Raw genomic sequence first — 21426 nt, 5'->3', positions numbered from 1 at the left:
ATTGAGAATTATTTTTCAGATCTGTTGAGAATTTCTGCAAACACAGTGATATTAAAATGCAGGTTTTCTGTGAGCATCAGTTACTGGCGGAGGCTGGGGAGCTGTCTCTATCACTTGGCCAGTGTCTGGTTTACGTAGTTGAAAGGCAGTAAAAATTCAATATGAATTGCAAAAAATTTCCTATTATGCTTGGCAGAGCTCTCTGCAAGATGGCAGATAGTATAATAATGATTGATAACCGTGCATATGATTCCTGCAGTCCCTCTCAGTCAAGCTGCAAGACATGTAATTATATTCCTAATCTATCCTCTGAGCACAAGCTGTTTGCTCTGCCTAGAAACAATACTTCCTCCTCCCTTTTTTCTCCCCCCTACACCACCTTGTTCACCTGGCTAACTTCTTGTCCTTTGGGACAGCAGAGACAGTACTTCCTGGGAAGCCTTTTCTCACATCCACAATTCAACACAATGGATTTCCCTCCTCCCTATGTCTGAGCCTTGTTTTAGCACTCAGCACACTGTAATTATCTGTTCTTTTGCTTATCTATGCCACCAACTGTGAGCTCATTGAGCAGAGGCATTGTATCTTATTTATCTTTTTAACTCCAACCTCTAGCATGGCTTTAGGCACATGGCAGATGCTCAGTAAACCAATTACCTGAGAAACTCCAATTGTAATTTAGGAAGGAAACTGTTATAAACTTTGATGGAAGATCTGGAAAAGTCATAGATGTGTGGTTTTGATGAGTAGAGGTTTGCCTTTTCTTTTTTTTAGTGGAATAGAATATAGTTTGAGTATATTCGTGTGGAATCATATCCTGATAATGAAAATAGCCACTATGTAATTGATTAGAGCCCACCATCAAAAACACATGATATACATTTTTTCTGATAATAGTTATATTTTCTTATAAGATGAAATTCATAACACACAGAAAAGTATAGGGAAGAAAATAAAAATATCTTAGAATCCTACCATCTAGATAGAGATATTCACTATATAATTTTTATATAGGTGTATTTTCTTATAGTCATTTTTTTCTGTGTATTTGCACATATGTGCATTGAGGTTGTAAGATAAAATGAAGAATATCTAGCAAAAATTAGAATTTTTTAGTATAAGGATGTCCCATGTAATATTTAGCATGTATTTATATGAAAAATTATTCATTGTTTACCTGAAATTAGTCCTTCAACTGCCATGCTTTATTTTCATTTGTTAAACCTGGCAAACCTAATGTCCATATATGTATAAATGTACTAAATTTGGTTCATACCATATATACATCTTTGTATTCTCTTCTCAGTTAATGTTATATATTATGGGTTCTTTTCCATCTCATTAACTACTTGTTGTAAACAAAAGCTTAAAAGGCAAATTTAACAGCTCACCTTCTTTAAACAATTGCTAAACATTATAAATAAACACATTTTACTCTATGTCTATAAGGCATTTAGCAGAGATTCCTAAAGTGTGATTAATGGGTTGAAGGCCAAAGGTCATTATTTTTTAGGGATTCTTTTACATATTACTTTCCAGAAACATTTTACCAATTTATGCTTTTCATCAACAGTAGGTTTCTAATAAACTCTTCTTACTGCATTTTATCAGCATCAAGTACTGTCGTTAATTTTAAAAGTTTGCCAATTTGATAGATAAATTACAGTATCTTAAGGTACTTTTATTACTGCTTGCATAATTACCTTTGCAAAGGGTCATTGAAGAATGACCTTTTTTATCATTATAAAAATGCATACTTCTTATTTAGTGGATTGTTCATTCATGTCTTTATACATTTTCTTTTGGCTGTATTAAAGTTTTGTTATTCATTTATAGGGACTCTTCTTATATTTTGTTATTTACAGGGATTTTTAAGGATATTAGTGCATTGTCTTCCATGTGTGTTAAAATATTTTCTGCAAGTTATTATGCATCTTTTCATTTATTTGACGTTTTCTGATGTGCAGATGCTACTTATTTTTTTGTCGTCAATTTTCATCTGTGATTTCTTACATTGCTTTCATGCTAAGAATGTCCTTCCATGTTTCAAGGTCAAGTGCGTATTTGCCATATTATCCTTTTTATAATGGTTCTGTTTTCCTTTTTTCTTTTTTTTTAAACCAATCCCTTTGTCTATCAGCAATTTATTTGGATATATAGTAGGAACTGAGAACACAACTTGAATTTTTCCCAAATAGCAAAGTTTTCCAACACTATTTATTGACAACTGGCATGTATATAAGGGTAGTGTACATTCCTTCTCTTAATGGATTGTGACATTTCACTTACTGTCTGTGAAGATTTTACACTATGCTTTAAGTCTATTAATTCAGTTCTATCAGTTAGGCTTCTAACAGTTTGATATATATGAGCAACATTTTATTAACTTAGTGTTTTGTTAAAGCCAAATGATCATTTAGATGACATATAAGGCCAGGAGTTACAAGGGGCTGGCAAAATAAGTAATGGCTTTAAGATTATAAAGCTGGGCCAGGTGAGATGGCTCATCTGTATAATCCCAGCACTTTGGGAAACTGAGGTAGGAGGATTGCTTGAGGCCAGGAGTTCGAGGCTGCTGTGAGCGATGGTCACAGCACTGCACTCCAGACTGAATGACAGAGAGATATTCTTCCTCTAAACAAACAAAAACAAATATTAGAAAGCTGGGGAAAAAGTAAACCTAAAACTGTCGGTTGGATCCAGTGAGTCTACAACCTCTATTACCAGAAACAAAAGATATGCAGCTGGTCTCCCAAAACTGTTTTAATGTTTAGCTATAATAGATAATACCATAGTTCAGTTATACTAGAGTTTCTGACAAACTTCTTATTTTTATCTCTTTGTGATAATTTTCTCAGCTCAGTTGTCTATTTCACTGATTTTTTCTTCAGTCCTGGCAAGTTGACTATTTAGCTCATCTATTGAAAATTTGTATGTGGCTATGTGTGCTTATGTATTTAAATTTCAGTGATGATACTTTTTTCTAAGATTTTTTCTTCTCAGTTTACAGTTCTTGTTTCATAAACTCCCACTCTTTTTCCGTAAAACCCTATTCAATTATGAGCATACATTTCCATGGGTGCTGTAGTATAAAAGAAATGGATAAGTATCACTTTTGACTTGGTCCTGTATCTCCATCCCAAGGATAGCAAGAGGCAAAAAACATGCACTAGATGGAACTTTTAAGGTTTTAAACCAGAAAAACCTTATTTGGCAATATTAAATTGCTTGTGGGTAAATTTGACTTGTTTTGCATTTAATTTCACCCAGCTGAATGATCCAAGTGTAAAATGACCTTCTCAATCAGGATCAATTCTATGTTTGACCCTGGAAATTTCACCACCAATATTGACATTCAGATTCCTAGGTATGATTATCCCAAGAAAGTATTATTAGTACTTCATAGAAATCAGAAGTATAGAGTTCCTAAAAATTTGCCAAATTAAGTCCCAAAGTATAAATTAGCAACATATGAATTGGTTGGAAAATATAATTAGGTAATGGCATGTATATAATGGTGTACATTCCTTCACTCAACAAATAGTTATTACTCCACATCAGGCACTGAAATAGATGCTCGATGTTCATACATAAAGACAATATATTTGCCCTAATGCAGCCCATAGCCTGAGGCAGCAACTTCCAGTGTCATTGTTTGAGCCACACTGGTGTGTTGAGGTGTCTTGGATGAGAAACAGGTGGAATTACAACCAGAACATTGGGAGTTGTGAATATCCTACAACCTGTCTCATGTTTGCAGCTGGCAGTGTGCATTTATCAGTAGGGGTATGTCATATTCGTGAGTGTTATTTGCCAAAGTCATCTCACAGAAGAGGTTGAGGATCATTGGTCCAGTGTGAATTAATACAGTGTGCAATGTGGATCTATCCAATGATATAGAAAATGAGCATAGAAAAGATGTGCCCAGGTCTGTCTGCGGCAATTGGTGAAAGCTTCAGAGAGGAGATGACAGATGAGCTGACCTCTGAGGAGATGAGGGGAATTGCCAAGTAGAAGAGGTGAGAGGGGGCTGGATGCTTAGCGGTGGTCTCCTTGGCATTGGCTGGGTTCTCCTTTCTGACAGAATGTTGCTGTTTACAACTGGAAGTTTATTTTGTAGAATTTAGATCTCTTGCAGAAAAATACTGACAGAGCCCAGAAGAAAATGAATAGACTGCAGAAGCGGGCAGCCCAGGTACCCAGAGGGTGGTGAAGCCAAACAGGATGGCAAACTGATATGAAACGCAAAAAATATATATATATATATAAAATTAGAAACTGCCCTCAAGGGATTAGAAATTGAAATGAGAAATACAAATGAGTTTTGTTTGGAAAATGCAAAGGATTCCATCTGAGAAAAGTAATCTGAGGCCCAGGCCTGGGGTGGGGAGATGGAGCAGGGAAGACATGGAAAATGATAACCCTAAGGCCATGGAGGGTTAAATGTGAAAGGCAAACTGGAGTGGAGCTGGCAATGCGATACGGATGCTCTTAGAGAAAGCTTCTCCCTGGGCTACTTCAGGGCTGATGGCAAAGGTGGACCCTGTGAAACTCAGCCAGGAAGGCTGCAGCAGGAAACATCTTGCATTGCATTTGGCATTTCCAAAGACCAAAAGGTCTGGGCTAGGAAAAAAAAACCAAGATTGGGAGGGAAGCAATCCACTTTTGCTTGGAGTTGTGAGTTCACGGAGGGAAGACTATTTTGGGTTTCATCTAGGGGTGTTGATGACTGAAGTCTCATTTTGTACAACCACCTCTTTGTAAAGTAGATTTTCCTGTGACAATAGCCTGAGCCCTGAAGAAATCACTGTGGGAATGTCATAGTGTAGGTTAGAAAGCCCCATGGAAATTGTGAGAAGGCAGAAAAAACTGAGCTCAGCCTGAGTTCAATCCAGGAATAGAAAAGGCTCAGCCCTGACTTGTAGTTTAGACTTGGTACTTAGAAAATCATCATAGAATCCATTTGATGACCTTTAAAAGTGTAATTTATAAAAGGACAATAGAAGCTGTATTAATAAACCATACTTAATTAACTTGCCAGATTACTTGATGCTCACCATTCTCTCGTTAAGACATCCAGAGCAAGCTGGGTATTTATAAATGGAAGCCTGTCTCTAACTATAGTATTACAGGCAAAATACAAAATGACATATGACAAGACTTTTCATTGCTGCAGTAATAGCAAAAGATTGCAAACTACCCAAAGATGTATCAGTAGGGGACTGTTGTTTGTGTCTATGCCTGTCTGTACAATGGAGAACTATGCAGCTATTAAGAGGGATGAGGAGGATTTCTATTTACTGCTAGAGTGATCCTCAGGATACATTGAGTGAAGAAAGCAGTATTCACAGGTGTACATGGTATGCTCCTTTTTGTTTTTTTAAAAGCAGTAAATACAAATTTACTTGCTTGCTTATATTTTTGAAGAAATGATAGAAAGATAAACAAAATACTAAAGCAAAGATAGAGGAAATGAAGAGAAGGGACTGACATGAAAGCAAGCCCTCTCTTGAGTGTTAGTTATAGTTTGGTTTTGGAGCCATGCATATTATTTACATAGTTTTAAAATATTAAAGCAAAAAGAAAAAGCAACCCTTAAAACATGAAACCCAACTGAAGCATAGGAATCTAACAAATTACCAAGTCAAAAGCATAATTACACAGCAAGACGTTATTTCAAGAGACTTTAAAACAGAATTTTCGTTTTTCAGTTCAAAGACAAAACACATAACACACACACACGCACACAGATGCACACACACATCTTAAACTGCATTCAGTGGGCTTACTATTGGTAATGTTGGTGTAACTATTTTGAAACGATTATATATAGTAGGGTAAAACAAATAATATTATGAATGTTGCATGGAACCAAGATATTCAGTTTAATAGAGATACAAATATGAATTAAAGAAGTTAAATATGAAATCTCTACTATTCAATTTGAATTAGAGAGACTGTCAGTTTCTGCTCAGGATGTGTACAATGGGAAAGAATATCACTCTCAGCCTTTCAAGGCCATGGAGAAGGCAGCATCCCCAGGGACACAGCGCCTGCCTGAGGCCAGGGCTTTATCAGAAAACAGTGAATGCCTTCCTGCCTCTCACCACCATCCTAACAAGCATCAGGTAGAAACTGACAGTAGAATACTGCTAACAGAGGGGCAAAGGTGTGGAGGGAGACCCTTTCTTTAGGAAAGCACAAAGGAAAGACCTAAAGCTGAGGATGCAGCAGACATTGAGGACCAACTCTCTGGAAAATTAGCCTCTACTTTAAACACAAGGTATTTCTGGAGAGACTTAAAGTCTGTGATGTACTTGGAGTAACCATAGCAACAACAGGCCCAGTCCCAGCTAAAATCTTATCTAGATTGACTCAAAGCCAAACTAAAGGCCTAGCCAAAGGAAAGACCATTTGCAGACATAAAAACTTCAGTGTCTACTGACCTACATAAAATGCCTGGCTTTCAACAAAAAATTATGAATTATATGAAAAAGCAAGAAAAGAACAATGCAGTGGCAAGCTACAAAGCAACTGATAGAACCAGACTCAGACATGACATGAACATTGGAACCATCAGACAGGAAAATTTTAAAAAACTATAATTAATATGTTAAAAGTCCTAATGGAACAGGTGGAAAACACACAAGATCAGATGGATAATTTCAGCAGAAGGATGGAAACCATAAGAAAGAACCAAATGAAAAGAGTAGAAATGAGCAGCACAGAACAGAGATGAAGAATGCTTTTGCTGGGCTTATCAATAGATTTGACACAGCTATGGAAAACATCAGTAGACTTGAATATGGGTCCAAAGAGATGAGCAAAACTAACACAAAAAGAAGACATAGTTTAAAAAAAAAAGAAGAACAGAGCATCCAAGAACTATGGGATGACATCAGGGAGTCTAATATAAGTGTAGTTAGAATCCCAGAGCAGAAGAAAGAGAGAAGGGGGTGTAAGAAATATTTGAGGGAAAAATGGCTGACAATTTCCCCCAAATTAATGACATACTTTGAACCACAGATCTAAGAAGTTAAGAAAAAACACCAAACAGGATCAATAACAACAACAACAGCAACAACAATGATAAAACCGACATATATCATAATAAAATTACTGAAAAGACAAAGAGAAAAAAGACACATTACACAGTATAACTAAGATAAAAATTACAACAAATTTCTCATCAGAGATGATGCAAGCCAGGAAACAATAGAGTTGTATTAGTCTGTTCTCACACTGCTAATAAAGACATACCCAAGACTGGGTAATTTATAAAAGAAAGAGGATTAATGGACTCACAGTTCCACGTGGCTGGGGAGGCCTCACAATCATGGTGGAAGGCAAAGCAGAAACAAAGGCACATCTTACATGACAGCAGGCAAGACAGCTTTTCATGGGAACTCTCCTTTATAAAACCATCAGATCTCAAGAGAATCACTATCATGAGAACAGCACAGGAAAGACCCACCCCCATGATTCCATTATTTCCCACAGTGTACCTCCCGTGACACATGGGAATTATGGGAGCTACAATTCAAGATGAGGTTTGGGTGGAGACACAGCCTAACCATATTCAAAGTGGTATCTTTAAAGTGCTGAAAGGAAGAAAAGAAATACTTGTCAACAGAGTTCTATACTCAGTGGAAATATCTTTTAAAACATGAAAGCAAAAGAAATATTTCTTAGACAAGCAAAAACTGTGAGAATTCATTTTTCAGCAGACCTGTAGTACAATAAATAGTAAGGATATTTTTTTGAAGAGTAAATGTGGTACCAGATAGAAACTTAGATCCACACAAAGAGGTGAGGAGGACTGGAAAAAGGTAAAAATACAATTTGTGGGTTTAAAACATTTTAAAATTCTCTAAATTATAACAAATTGTCTAAAGCGAGTAGCAATATATTGTGTATTTACAGCATAATTAAAAGTGAAATGTATTGTAGCAATAATACAAAGTGTGGGAAGAGGAACCGTGAACATACTATTTTAATTTGAGTTGCAAATATCCGTATGAACTCAAGATTTTTTATTTCTAAAAAACTAGTATTTCCTCATTTTTTGCACTGAAAAGGCCTAGAAGTAATGACAACCCTGTAGCAATAAAATCCCTAACATGTATACTGTGCTGTCTAAATACCACTTCCAACTAAAAATTAAGGTTTTTTTGGAGAAGTAACAGAATCTAGGTCTGGAGTGGAAAACGTACAAGATGAATATTGGGCATTTATGTCTAAAAGTTTGGAGGTTCTCAAAGATACTAGGATTGTGTCAAAGAGACTCAGGATCCACCTTGAAAGAGTTCTTGCTGTCAAAATACAGGACAGTGTGAGCATCAAAAAGGATAATTACAACTGATGAAAAGACATCAAATATGTTAAAAATATGTGAATTTTAAATAATACCCCCCTCCAACCAAACGAGCAAGTGAACCTTATTGGTTACCTCGAAAACTTTCTAGGGTATCAATTTATTATATGAGAGGAAAAGAGCAAGTATTCTGCCATTCCTAAACAGACCATGTGGTTGATGCGGGAAAGTTCTTCATACCAAAAGCACAGTTAATAAATGCGGGAAGGTTGAAGAACTGGAAAAGCAATATTTTGCAACTGGTAGTAAAATAATGAATCTAGACAATGATTGCTAAAAGCATTAAGTAAAAGGTAGATGGCAAATTTTCTAGTAGATGGATCCAAGCAACATCCCATAAACCCCCAATCAATGTCAACATTGCATAAAACAGGAAAACATGTGCCGTGTGCCTCCTGGTGTGTGATACACAAAACCACTAACCTTATTATTAAAAAATTAAATCTGAATTGAATTAACCTTTAAATCTGAACTTTGCAATTCAGTAGCCACCAGTCACATATGGCTATTTAAATTTAAATTTAAGAATTAAAAGTTCAGTTCCTCAATCACGGTAGCCACTTTTCAAGTACTCAATAACCACACGTGGCTAGTGGCTACCATGTTGGACAGTGCAGATGTAGAACATTCCCAGCACTACAGAAAGTACCACTGGACAGTCCTGCTCCAGATCTGAGTACCAGATATAGGGAATTTGAGGAATAGAGAAACATGTGAACCAATACCCAGAAGAAGGAGTCTGTCAAATCTAGAATGTGAGAAAGTCTGTAGAACAAAAGATACAGATTCTTCAATTAAATGACCTGCATAAATCATTAAAGAGACTTAAACAGGTAGCAACTAAATGTGGACCTTGTCTGGATCCTAACTTGAACAAACCAACTTGCACAAGACAGTTTTGAGTCAGTCAAGAAAAATAGAACTAGGTGCTTGCTGATATTAAGTGCTTGCTGATATTAAGAAATGATCAGTTTTGTTGAGTATAATAATATTGTGGATAATGTTGCCGAAAACTCTTATCTGTTAAAGATACATTTTGAAGTATTTATGAGTAAAATTATCTTTAGGATTAGCTTCCAGAAAAAAAAGTGAGAGGTTGATAGATGAACAAGAATGGCAGAAAGGTGATGGTTGTTGCTGATGATGAGTATATGGGGTTCATGGTTCTATTTTCTACAGTTTTTGTATTGAAAAATTGTTTGTAATAAAACATTTTTAAAACTAGGATATGTCTATGTACTTCTCAGCTTCACAAGTTGAATGACGTGCTTATTAAAATTAAGTTATATTTGTTCCCAAACTGGTTTATGTAATTTGGACTTATTATAATTTATAATCATTTATTTTAATTAAATATTATAAAATATGAATGATAAAATCTAATTTCTTTTATGGAAACTAAGTTGAGTGTTTTAGAAAGATTCACTAATAGAGAGTTGCTTTTTAAAAAGCAACAAAGTGAGGTTTGGACAAAGCAAATGTGACAGACTTGAAAAAAATATATAAATTATAAAGAGCTAGAATTTTACACTCAAGTTTTTTTCTCAGGTGCCTAGATCACTTTAAATAAACCAAATCCGGAAATTTTAGATGAGATATTGTGGATAAGATTTAGGTGAAAACAAATGAATAATTCAAATGAATAAATTCTATTCAAAAGATTGGTGATCAAAAAACGTGGATTAAAGTGAAGAATTTAGGAAAATGTTATGCATATTTACAGTAACTTGATAATAAAATGCAGCTTATTGCTGGTGGTAACAGACTTGGGGGAGTGAGGAGGTGGCACAACTTGTGGTTTACATGATAAAGGACCAGGTGATTTATCCCCCAACTAGGGACATGTTGGAAGAGTGAAAAGAGGTACTATGCATAATCCCACTGAGATAACAGGCATAAACTGGGATGATTCCTGAGCACACCAGGATGTTTGGTCCCCTGGACAATAAGAGATAGGATCAGAATCCCAAGTCGTTTGTAACACGTTAGAGCAGCAGCTGTTTCTAGCCAGAATGAAGTCTGGCAGGGATGAATGCCAAACATTAAATTCAGGAAGCAAACAAAACTGCATGAATATAAGCAGAGGAAATGTCTGCCCGGGAGGTGGCTCAGGTAAAGTTTGGGAATGGGAAAGTGCGCCCCTATGGGTGAGATGTTCTCATAGTTCGGGCCAATAGGAGAGAGCAGCAGGGGATGGATGGAGTCCCATTACCCAGGCCTCTCTGTGTGCTAAGCCAAGGAAGGACACAAAGACATGAGGAGTCTGGGCCTCTTAACCCAGAGTTTTGTTCTCATCCCTCAATGACCTGTATCCTGTCCCCTTGGGTCATGTCCCTTGTGTTCTTGTCATCGAGGAGACACTCCTGTCTGCTCTTGCAAACCCAGGGAGTAGAACCAGGATTTGAGGTTTTCCACTGTAAACCAGACATTGAGGTGGAGATCGTGGGCCCCTTTGCTGTTTCCCCTATGTTCAGGTCCCTGTAGAGTGATGATTCAGCCACTGTGTATTAGAATCACTTAATTGTCTAAATTCATTGCTTTAGGAAAAGAGCAAGCATAGATATTCTTTAAAAGCACCCCAGGAGAGTCTAACAACCACTGGGATTAGGTACCACTGTTACAGGCTCACCCTGACACTGATCGGGGATAGCATTATCACTCTCAGGACTGGGACTTCAGACTGAGTCAAGGGGCAGAGAAAGCAGGCAGGGAAGGCAGGCAGGGCTAAGTAGGAGAATAAAACAATTTGTTTATTCACTTACATGTGTTTATGCCCCGGCCTTATTCCATAAAGGATTTGGGGCAAGGCAGTGGGGGGACTAATGAAGATAATCGGACAAGTAGAGGAAAGCCCTCTTGTGTGACGAGAGTTAGTCACACAAGCACATATGGGTCAGCCACAAATAATGTCACCAGTGTGCCACCACTGACTCACTCCCCAGCCACAGCAGGATCCAAAAGCTCTTTCAACAGAAACCAGTTTATAATGACCATGGATTGACTGGGCCAGCAGAGCCTGAGAAGTGGGACCTGGAAGAACAGTCTCTTCAGTGTCGCCCAAGGAGCTCACTTGTCAGTGTTTCTGAGTGACCCTGGGATGTTAATTGCTGCTGAGCTTAGCAGAAATGACAAAGTGTGGGAAAGTGACCCAGGTCTTGAATCCTAAAGCTGAAGTTTTTGAAATAGGTGACGTGTTTGAATATTTGGAATCTCACCTCCAGCAAAGATGAAGCTTAAAGGGCAATTGTCCACTAGCTTGGATGACAGAGAGTTCAGAGGCTGAGGTGGTGATTTCTATGCTAGTGTTTTCTTTTTCTAGTTTATAAATGTTATCCTCAGAGGATAATACTTGAGGAGATTCAGGAGATTCACAACAAGACAACATTCATGTTAAGCTAGCCAATGGCAGGATGCTTTTTTAGCCTTGAATAGCTAAGACACCAACATTGACTCTTTTCCTAACTCTTTAACAATTGACAGCAACTGACTCAGGCTGCTTTGAGCTGCTAGCCAAACCCTCCCTCCAGAGACACTTAGGACTGAATCGTTTAAATCGAATAACAGGGTAACCCAGATAAAAAAGAATATGATGAACACAAACAAGATTGAGACCTTTGCATTAAGCTAAACACTGATGACAGTTGCCTTCTGAAGACTTGGAGATGTCCCCTCCATGTGGAGGTGGGTTTTGAGGTGCAAAACCACCATGGACCTTGCATTACTATTAAATAATACTCATCCTTCCTCAGGGGTCAAGCTGGGTTAGCCTGACCCTCAGGGGTCAGCCAAAGAATGGCTTTATCCACTCTTTGTTTCTCTCTTCTCCACTTCACCAAAATCTCTAAAATGATATCTGTCATCATAGACTTAGGTTAGGTACTGAAACCCATGGGAACCTAGAGGATGGAAACTTAGCCCAGGAGAGGGGTAGGCTTCCTGGAGAAGGAGCAGTCTCAGCCAAGATTCAGTGGATGAATTGGAAGTCAGCCAATGAGAACATCCAAGGCAAAGGAAGCAGCAAGAGAAAATGCAGGGAGAATGAACAAGTGTGGACCTACCTCCAGGCATGAGCCTTCTGTCACTTGCCTGTAAGAAGGATGCCTGGCAGCTGGGCCTGCTGCACTCAGAGACTGGGCCTCCTGGTTTTTTAGTCTCATCCCATGCCCAGCCCTTGTTGCGCCTGGTGTCACCCAGTCTAGAGCGTCTCCACTTCCTGAAGGTTGAATTGTCCCTCTTCTCAGCTGCCACCCCACCCATGATGTTCTGGGACCTGGTCCTTCTGCTCCATCACATTGGTCACCTCTCCACCTGCTTTCTGACTGGCAGAAGCTTTGGGAAATTTCTCTTCCATGGATGGCCTTTCTCTTGTTCTCTATGTTCTTGAAGTTTCTACTTTTCTTCTCCTCAGTTTCATTTTAAAAGAGAAAGGCCATCTGTGGAAGAGAGATTTCCAAAAGCTTCTGCCAACCAGAAAGCAGGTGGAGAGCTGGCCAGTGTGATGGAGCAGAAGGACCAGGAGACACGGCTATAAAGATCCTACCCCAAGACTGGGTACTTTGTAAATAAAAGAGGTTTAATTGACTCACAGTTCCACATGGCTGGGGAGGCCTCAGGAAACTTACAATTATGGTGGAAGGTGAAGGGAGAGTAGGTAACTTCTTCACAAGGCAGCAGGAAAGAGAGGGCGAGCAAAGGCGAGGTGCCACACTTTTAAACCATCAGATCTCAAGAGAACTCACTCACTATCACTAGAACAGCAAGGAGGAAACTGCCCCCATGATCCAATCACCTCCCACCAGGTCTCTCCCTCGACATGTGGGGATTACAATTCAGGATGAAATTTGGGTAGGGACACGGAGCCAAATCATATCAAGGTATATATTGGGGTCCTTCAACATCTTCCTCTAAGAAAGCTCTTAGAGCTTTCCTTTGATATTTTGCAAGTATAAAAGGAAAAAACCTCTCTATTTAAAAATTTTTAGTAGTACAAAATGCATACACTTAAAAAACATCTTGTACACATAGAGATGCTGTTGTTTTCTTTCCTGACACGCCTGTCTATAACTAAATCATATTCACTTTTAATACCATCCTATTCTCAAAATGCCCATATTAAAATAACTCTACATTGGATCAAAAGTGCCCATGTTAACACATCTGTCCCTTTTTTTCTCTCCCCAAGTCCTCTTATTTCCTAAATTCCTCAGAGATTTTTTTATTAGTACACATATTGATTTGATCAGTTCTAGAGACCATGAGTTCTCCACTGAAACCCATCTTGGATTGTGAACTTCCATGATGTCAGTCACTCATGACAGGACTGTTGTGAAGATCATGAAGGGAACAGTCAGGAAAGAGCCTGGAACCTGGTTAGCTACTGAATAGTTTCTTGAAACTCTCTATTTTATTATTCCTTGTACTTTTCAAACAGCCATACTAATTTTAATTTATTCCATGATTTGAGTGTAAATTTGGTTCCTTTAGAAACTGAAAACATCTTTATTTTTTTAAAAAGTTTATTTTACATTTTTGTGGGTACATAGTAGGTATACACAGGGTATATATTTATGGGGTACATGAGATGTTTTGAGACAGGGATGCAATGTGAAATAATCACATCATAGAAAACGCGGTATCCATCCCCTCAAGCATTTATCCTTTGTGTTTCAAAAAATCCACTTATACTCTTTTGGCTATTTTTAAATGTTCAATTGAGTTATTATAGAAACTGACAACTCTTAGAGCATTTTCAACATATCTGGAGATCTATCATTTCTCTTCTGCTGTGAGCATCTCACCACCTACCTAAGGAACTGTACAATCTCCTAATGGGGTGTTTATCAGCAAGGAACAAGGCTAAAAAAAGACTAATTATTTTGCCTAATGTCTGACAGCAAATTTGTGACCAAGAAAGAAGTAGATCTTGTTGTCCTTTCACTCTCCCTTCTTAAGATAATTAGAAATCCATTGACCTACAGCAATTGTGGACCTGGAGTATCTACCCTCCTTTCACAGGGCACTTATTCATAGTTACCTTTGAAACCTCACAAATCCCTAACGCCATGCGCATTTCGTTTTAACAACATTTCACCCTTTTCTGAGTCTCTGGCTTACTGCCTCAGGCAACTCTCTCTCCTCCCCTTCACCTCTAGCAGAAAGCAACCCCAAAGAAATACTCGCAGTTCAGTGCCGATGTGGCCGAGGCCATTGCCTTCTTTGACTCCATCATTGCAGAGCTGGATACAGAGAGACGGCCCCGGGCTGCCGAGGCCACCCCACCAAATGAAGACGTGGACTTTGATGGTGAGTTCCAGGAAGGCAGTGGGAAGATGGTGTCTGAAGGCGGGTGGGGCTGCAATGCTGTGAGGACGGTCTGGGGGCTCTGCGGTGGACTTACAGGATAGGCCACCAGGAATCCCACCTCCCTGATTGAAGGGAAACCCTGCACCTCCAAGCTGGAGCCAGGCCCTGAGCCCATCCTCTGTGGGGATCTCTTACTTCCGTTGTCTCTGCGGCCACTGCTCCAGCCTGTCCCTCCAACACTCTGGCGCCATGTTTGGACAATGTTTTCTCTGCGGTCCACTTACCATGGCTGAGAAAGTTGAGACCTTCCTAAGACTCCAAGAAGGACAGCAATAGGGAAATGATGAAGGAAGGAGAATCAATGAGGTGTGTCATTTAAAGGGTACAGTTTCAGTTTTTTGAGATGAAAGAGTTCCAGAGATTGCTTGCACAATGTGAATATACTGAACGCTACTAAACGGCACACTTAAAAAATGGTGATGATGGTAAATTTTGTGTTCTATACGCTTCACCACAACTTAAGAAAAAAAAGAAAGGGAATGGACAAACTGTATTTGAGAATCCAGCTTCCGACCATACCTAGGTTAGGTAGTAGGGTGGTGTAGGGCAGGAGAGGCCCACCGTGGCTGCCCAGACCCAGCCTGGACTGCTAGAGCTGGAGTGCGGTGAGGCCTGAGGCCATGCTTCCCTCCTCACTGAGGCGTGTCCTGGGGCATCCCTCCTGATGGAGAGCAAAAAATCCAAACACATCAGCTGAGCCCCCTTTATATTCCGTCATGCGACTATCAGACAGTTTGTTTAATCTTTGACTTGCCCCCCATGGTGTAAATTAATGATGGTTTTATTCAGGGGGCTCACTGGCCCCTTATACTAAGGTCAAAGCTTTTGGTACCAATATTAAATAATTCATGAGTATTTTCTCTAATGCTTGAAAGAAGCTTATGATTTATTGTTGTTGTTCTGGCCTTGATAGATGTGTGTCTGTGGGATTTGGGGTTTCAAATTGGGTTCTTTGCAGTTTCACAGAAGGTTAACCCTGCTCCCCAAGCTTATTCTTCTCCTCCTGCTCTCCCACGCAGCCCCTCCAGTCCCTGACAGACAGCAGCCCTGCCCCGGGAGTGAGGAGGCCTAGGAAACTCACGATATTGGTGAAGGGATGACAAAATCCACTAAGGATGCAAGGGTCATTTTCAGAGTTATGATTTTTAATAAAAATGAGTGTGACCAAGTCATTTTTATTCAGTTCATGAAATGGCCACTTTTCTCCTCTGATAACAAAAAACATACCAAAGCATAAAGAAGAGAGCAAAAAATATGACCTGTAAAACAACCACCCAGAGATCATCATCACTGTTAACATTTGGGGAGCTGTCCTTCTGAGTGTGGTTTTAACACACACACACACACACACACACTCTCACACACACACAAACTCACAGACTCATTTTAATTTTTTTGAAATAAAACTAGGATCTCCTTTCATTTAACAATTTACAATACATCTTGGGCTACTTTCCAAGTCAATAAATATAGATCTGTGTCTTCATGGTTTTTTTTTTCTTCTTTTTTTTGAGATGGAGTCTCGCTCTGTCATCCAGGCTGGAGTGCAGTGATGTGGTCTCGGCTCACTGCTACCTCTGCCTCTCGGGTGGCTGTGATTATAAGCGCCTGCCACCATGCCCCCGGTTAATTTTTGTGTTTTTAATAGAGATGGGGTTTCTCCATGTTGGCCAGGCTGGTCTCAACTCCTGGCCTCAGGTGATCCGCCTGCTTCAGACTCCCAGAGTGCTGGGATTACAGGTGTGAGCCCCTGCACCCGGCCTATGTCCTCAGTTTTAATGGACATATATTCCATTGCATTCCTTCTGCACCGCAACTGCAGAGTCAAATCTGCTTTGCTTGGCTATCAGGCCTTTCTAAGAATTCGCTATTAGGATCATGGTTGCCTATACCCATTTCCTGTGAGTGTTCAGTCCAATCCGCCCTCTCCTTGGCCTTATGTGCCTCCCAATGGCAAGTCCTTCCTTCCCGGGTCACATGCTTTTCTCTTCCAGTGGCCACCAGCTCCCGGGAGCACAGCCTGCATTCTAACTGGATCCTGCGGGCGCCGCGCAGACACTCCGAGGCTATCGCTGCTCACACTGTGCATACTGTGGACGGCCAGTTTCGAAGGAGCACTGAGCGCAGGACCGTGGGCACTCAGAGGAGACTTGAGAGGCACCCCATTTATTTGCCCAAGGCTGTGGAAGGGGCCTTCAATACCTGGAAATTTAAGCCCAAAGCCTGCAAAAAAGAGTAAGTGCTTGGGCTAAATAGCATGACCAAGATGTTCTTCTGGCCTCCAGATGCTTGGGGTGATCCTTAAGGTGCCTCGAGCCCCATCTTACATGCCAAATATTATATATATATATATATATATATATATATGTATGTATATAGTGTTGGGGAGGTCTTAGTTTCCACATTTTTTTTGGTAGTCTGCACTCTAGCCTGGTGCACTGCTGTTGCCTGCTCCTAACTTGCTTCTTCCTGGGTCTGCCTCCCTTTCTTTCTGGCCCACTTAGCCCATGCACTGTGCCATCCACCTTCATGGATTCCCCCCAGTGCCACTGACGCATTGCATGCTACAGACTTATAATGAGTTTGAGGTTGAACAGAGCATAACACCAAAAGGAAACCAACATCAAATGAATCAGATGCCCCTCTCTAAAAGGCACTGGGCAGGCTCCGAGATGTAGAACTTCTTGCTGGCCAGGCCCCTCTTGGGCCATCTTACCACCATCTCCTCTGGCCTCTTTCCTTTTAGATCTTCTTCCTTCAGGCCTAGTTACCATTACTAACCATCAAATTCCTGTTATCTACTCACTCAGAGAGGTAAGTTCTTTCTGGGTTTGGGCAACCCAGGCCCTGCTGCAGGGCTTTGCCTGTCACAATGGAAGGGCCTGTCAAGCCTCACCAGCTGTCTTTCTTTGCTTCTACAAAAGCCACTAAAACCTGTTGGATTTAGGGGTTTTCTAGATAGCATTTTCCTCCCACAGTAACAGACCACGCACTGGACATATTAAAATCACAACTCAGCCCTCACCACCCATCCTTCGCCTTCAAGGCCAGGCCAAGGTCCAGCTGATGTCCACCCATGGCCCCCATGGTGACACCATTTGGTCCTCCCCAAGACCCAGGACTAGGGCAGCAATCTGAGGGTCTCCATGAGAATGGTGGTAATCGAGCATCCCTTCCCTCTGTGTGGCCAGCCAAGCCGAACTTAACCTCCTGCCTCATTCCTTCCTTCTAGCCTGGGGAGCTCCAGACAGATCCTTTTCAACTTCTCAGGAGAAGACATGGAGTGGGATGCAGAGCTCTTTGCGTTGGAGCCCCAGATGTCTCCTGGGGAGGACTACTATGAGACAGAGAACCCCAAAGGACAGTGGCTGCTTCGAGAAAGACTTTGGGAACGGGCAGTGCCCTGACCCCATCTGGATTCCTTGATGTGTCTCAGGCTAGGTCCCTGAGAAGCTGTCCACTTTCAGCGCAGCATGAGGTGTTTGGTAGAGTTGAAAATGCAAATTGTAACACGGTCAACCCCCTCGGCACACTGCCTGCTGGTGCTGTGCTAGTGCCAAACAGACCTGTGGCTTCCCAGGGGACGGGTCTCAGGACACTCTCAGAGCTTGAGTTTCTCTGCATGGGCTGATGAGCAGGGACTTACAGCCTGGCTGGTCTTCAAGAGCTGAAGGAATGGAAGGTGTTGAGTGGAGTGTCTGGGCTCACTCCCCTGACCTCACCCGGCCTGTTCCTCATTCTCCACGTGTCTGTCCAGGTGGCTGCTAGCGATGTGCTCAGTACCAGAGATGGACTCGCCCGTAGATTTCTGGGCCAAAGCATCAGAGAGGTAGCTCCTCTTTCTATGAGGCTCAGAGACCCGCTGGATCTGCACTGAGGTTGTCTTCTTGTGTGTAGAATGCAGTTGAGAAAGCAGCTCCCTTTGCTCTCTTTTCAGAGTTTTCCAGAAACTCCTGCTGCATTAGGCTAAGATGAGGCTAATGCCCTGGCAATGGGGTGAGGGAAGGGGTATGTCAGGGGCCTGCCTGAGGCCACACTGTTTCCTCAGGCCCAAAAACTTAGCCCCCCTTCCCGTAGGCAATTGACTAGAGAAGAAGGAAGATGGGGTGATTCTTTTTCTTTTTCTTCTAATTCTTACGCAGAAAAATCTCTTTAAATATCCATGGAATCAGTTTATGACAGGCCGTGCCTTTCCGTTTCCCCAGTTAAGAGAACAATCAGAATCATTATGTTCTTTTGGTGTAGAAAGGATTTCTGTATTTTAGGAAGTATCTGAATCAGAATTACATTTAAAATATATTCTTTGTATGTCTAAATACTGTTTGCATTTTTGCAATAGTTGTGCCCATTCAAGCTTGAGAACCACTGGTTTGGAGAATATACTGAACTTTATCCATTCTCACTTCTTTTTTTGGCATTTTCTTGTAAACCAGTCTGTGCATGTGTAAGGGCCTTTGGGCAGAAGGAAGGGAGAGAGACTAAAAAACAAAAACAAAAACAAAAATAAAAAACAATCACTTAAATTAAGCCAAGGATGTTCTAGGCTAAGGTCAGGCTAAGAACTGAACAGAAGCTTCCTTTCTGCCATGACTGTGGGATGATATTCTTATTGTTCCATTTTTTAGGAAGAACCTTTTGTTTATGTGAACCTGATCATATGTATCTAAGAATATGGAACTCTTACAAATAAAAGACAGCTAGTAATTATATTGCATTCTTAGAAATTTCATCTCAACATGTTTTCAGAATGAAACCATACTGGAAATGTTTTAATACTTCTCTTTATTATTTTTCGAGTGCCAATGTCAATGTTTGGAAGGATTCTTTCATTTTGTTGCTTGTACTGACCCAACTATAGCCAGAAGCTTGTCTGGAAAATAAATGTTCAGGAGATTTGTTTTATAAACTGCATTAAAGCACTGCCATTTATCACCACGGATCTTTTCTTTTCTCTAAATGTGGCCTTGTTTGAAACCTCATCTATAAAAGTTCATTGTTGGGGATAAACTCAGGATAAAGGTGTCTTTACTCTGCCTCTTATCAAACTACAGTTTATCACAGATCTACCCTGAAATTATGTAATGAAGATACTGTGTACATTTTGTTTTCAAAGATAAGAAAAAATAAACATGGCTGAGAGGATATTTGGAGTCCTGGTTTTTTTTTTTTTTTTTTAAAGCATTTATTGCTTATGGGACATGAAGCTGTGCCATCTTATTTTGCTTTGTTTTGTATGTTTTTGTTTTTCACTAGACTATACACAGACAACCTGAAAACATTCCATGATTGGGAAACAGAAGGTTGTCTCGTCTTTGGGGATAAATTTTTGAAGTTGGTGATAAACCCAAGGATCTGGGCTCTGCCTGGGGAATCTTGAGATGGTGTCTGGTGGGGTTTGAGATAAATCAAATCTGAAACAATAAAAGTCAATTCAGAAAACCCAGCTGAGTCGACGGATTCTTTTCTTCCTTGGACTGGCCAGTTATTCAATGGAATCAAGCTGGTCACTGGGGCTACGTTAGCATCTCTGGCTTTCCCAGGATTCTGTTTTGATACATGAAAATCTACCTATCCCCAGACAGAATGTCAAAAAGAGAGGATGTGCGTCCCTGGCATCTGGCTTGTTTTTTAGTAGCCCCTGGTTTCTAGCTCCTGCTACAGACTGTCTTCTGCTTCATGGGGCAAGATGCATGGAGCTGCTAGTTCAATTTGTATCATGTGTACCCAGCCATGTGCCATGCAACTGAGAGCATGGCTGCTAAGACCGACCTTCCTGGTGCCCATTCTCAGACACAGAGACCAAAGTGTGTCTAACAGGACACTGTGTTCCTCTTACCATTGATCACCTTTGTATAGAGGATGTGTTTCCTGTTGCTGCTGTAATAAATGACCACAGATTTTAATGCTTAAAACAATATATATGTATGCTCTTACAGTCTGGAAGTCAGAAGAACCAAAACCAGTTTCACCAGATTAGGTCAAGGTGTTGGCAGGGCTATGTTCCTTCTGGCAGCTTTAGAGGAGAATCCATTTCTTTGCCTTTTTCAGCTTCCAGGGGCTTCCTACATTCCTTGGCTGGTGACCCCCATCCTTGCGCCACTCCAACCCGTTGATTCCATCATCACGTCTCCACCTGCTCAGTCTGTGTTCCTGCTTCCCATTTATAAGGGATTTTTTTCTTTTTTGAGACAGAGTTTTGGTCTTGTTGCCCAGGCTGGAGTGCAGTGGGCTCAATCTCGGCTCACTGCAACCTCCGCCTCCCGGGTTCAAGTGGTTCTCTTGCCTCAGCCTCCTGAGCAGCTGGGATTACAGGCATGCGCCACCGCACCCGGCTAATTTTGTATTTTTAGTAGAGACAGGGTTTCTCCATGTTGGTCAGGCTGGTCACAAACTCCCAACCTCAGGTGATCTGCCTGCCTTGGCCTCCCAAAGTGCTGGGATTACAGGTGTGAGCCCCCATGCCCAGCCCATTTATAAGGATCTTTGTGATTACATCACTCTCACCCGAGCAATCTAGGGTAGTCACTCCATCTCCAAATCCTTACTTTAATCAATTCTGCAAAATATCTTTTGCCATATAAAATGACATTCACAGGGGATTCGGATGGAAACATCTTTGGGAGGCCATTATTTAGCCAACCATACAGCATCACAAGATGTTCTAGTCCTTCTTACAGACCCAGCCCAAT

General features: G+C 40.6%; 1 protein-coding gene across 1 annotated transcript in view; it reads left to right on the top strand.

Annotated features, from left to right (window-relative positions):
* The window catches only part of C17H13orf42 (chromosome 17 C13orf42 homolog), a 28446-nt gene extending 9002 nt beyond the window's left edge, over positions 1-19444 (top strand). Inside the window, exons 2-4 of the mRNA XM_025364767.1 lie at positions 14530-14677; positions 16732-16972; positions 17970-19444. Coding sequence (XP_025220552.1) covers positions 14530-14677; positions 16732-16972; positions 17970-18144 — 564 coding nt within the window. The 3' untranslated portion in view covers positions 18145-19444. The remainder of the gene's footprint in view (positions 1-14529; positions 14678-16731; positions 16973-17969) is intronic.
* Positions 19445-21426: the final 1982 nt, after the last annotated feature.

This window comes from Theropithecus gelada, chromosome 17 (genome assembly GCF_003255815.1).
Source record: "Theropithecus gelada isolate Dixy chromosome 17, Tgel_1.0, whole genome shotgun sequence".
NCBI lineage: Eukaryota > Metazoa > Chordata > Mammalia > Primates > Cercopithecidae > Theropithecus > Theropithecus gelada.
Note: the sequence above shows the minus strand (reverse complement) of the source record. Positions and strands in the feature narration are given on the sequence as shown.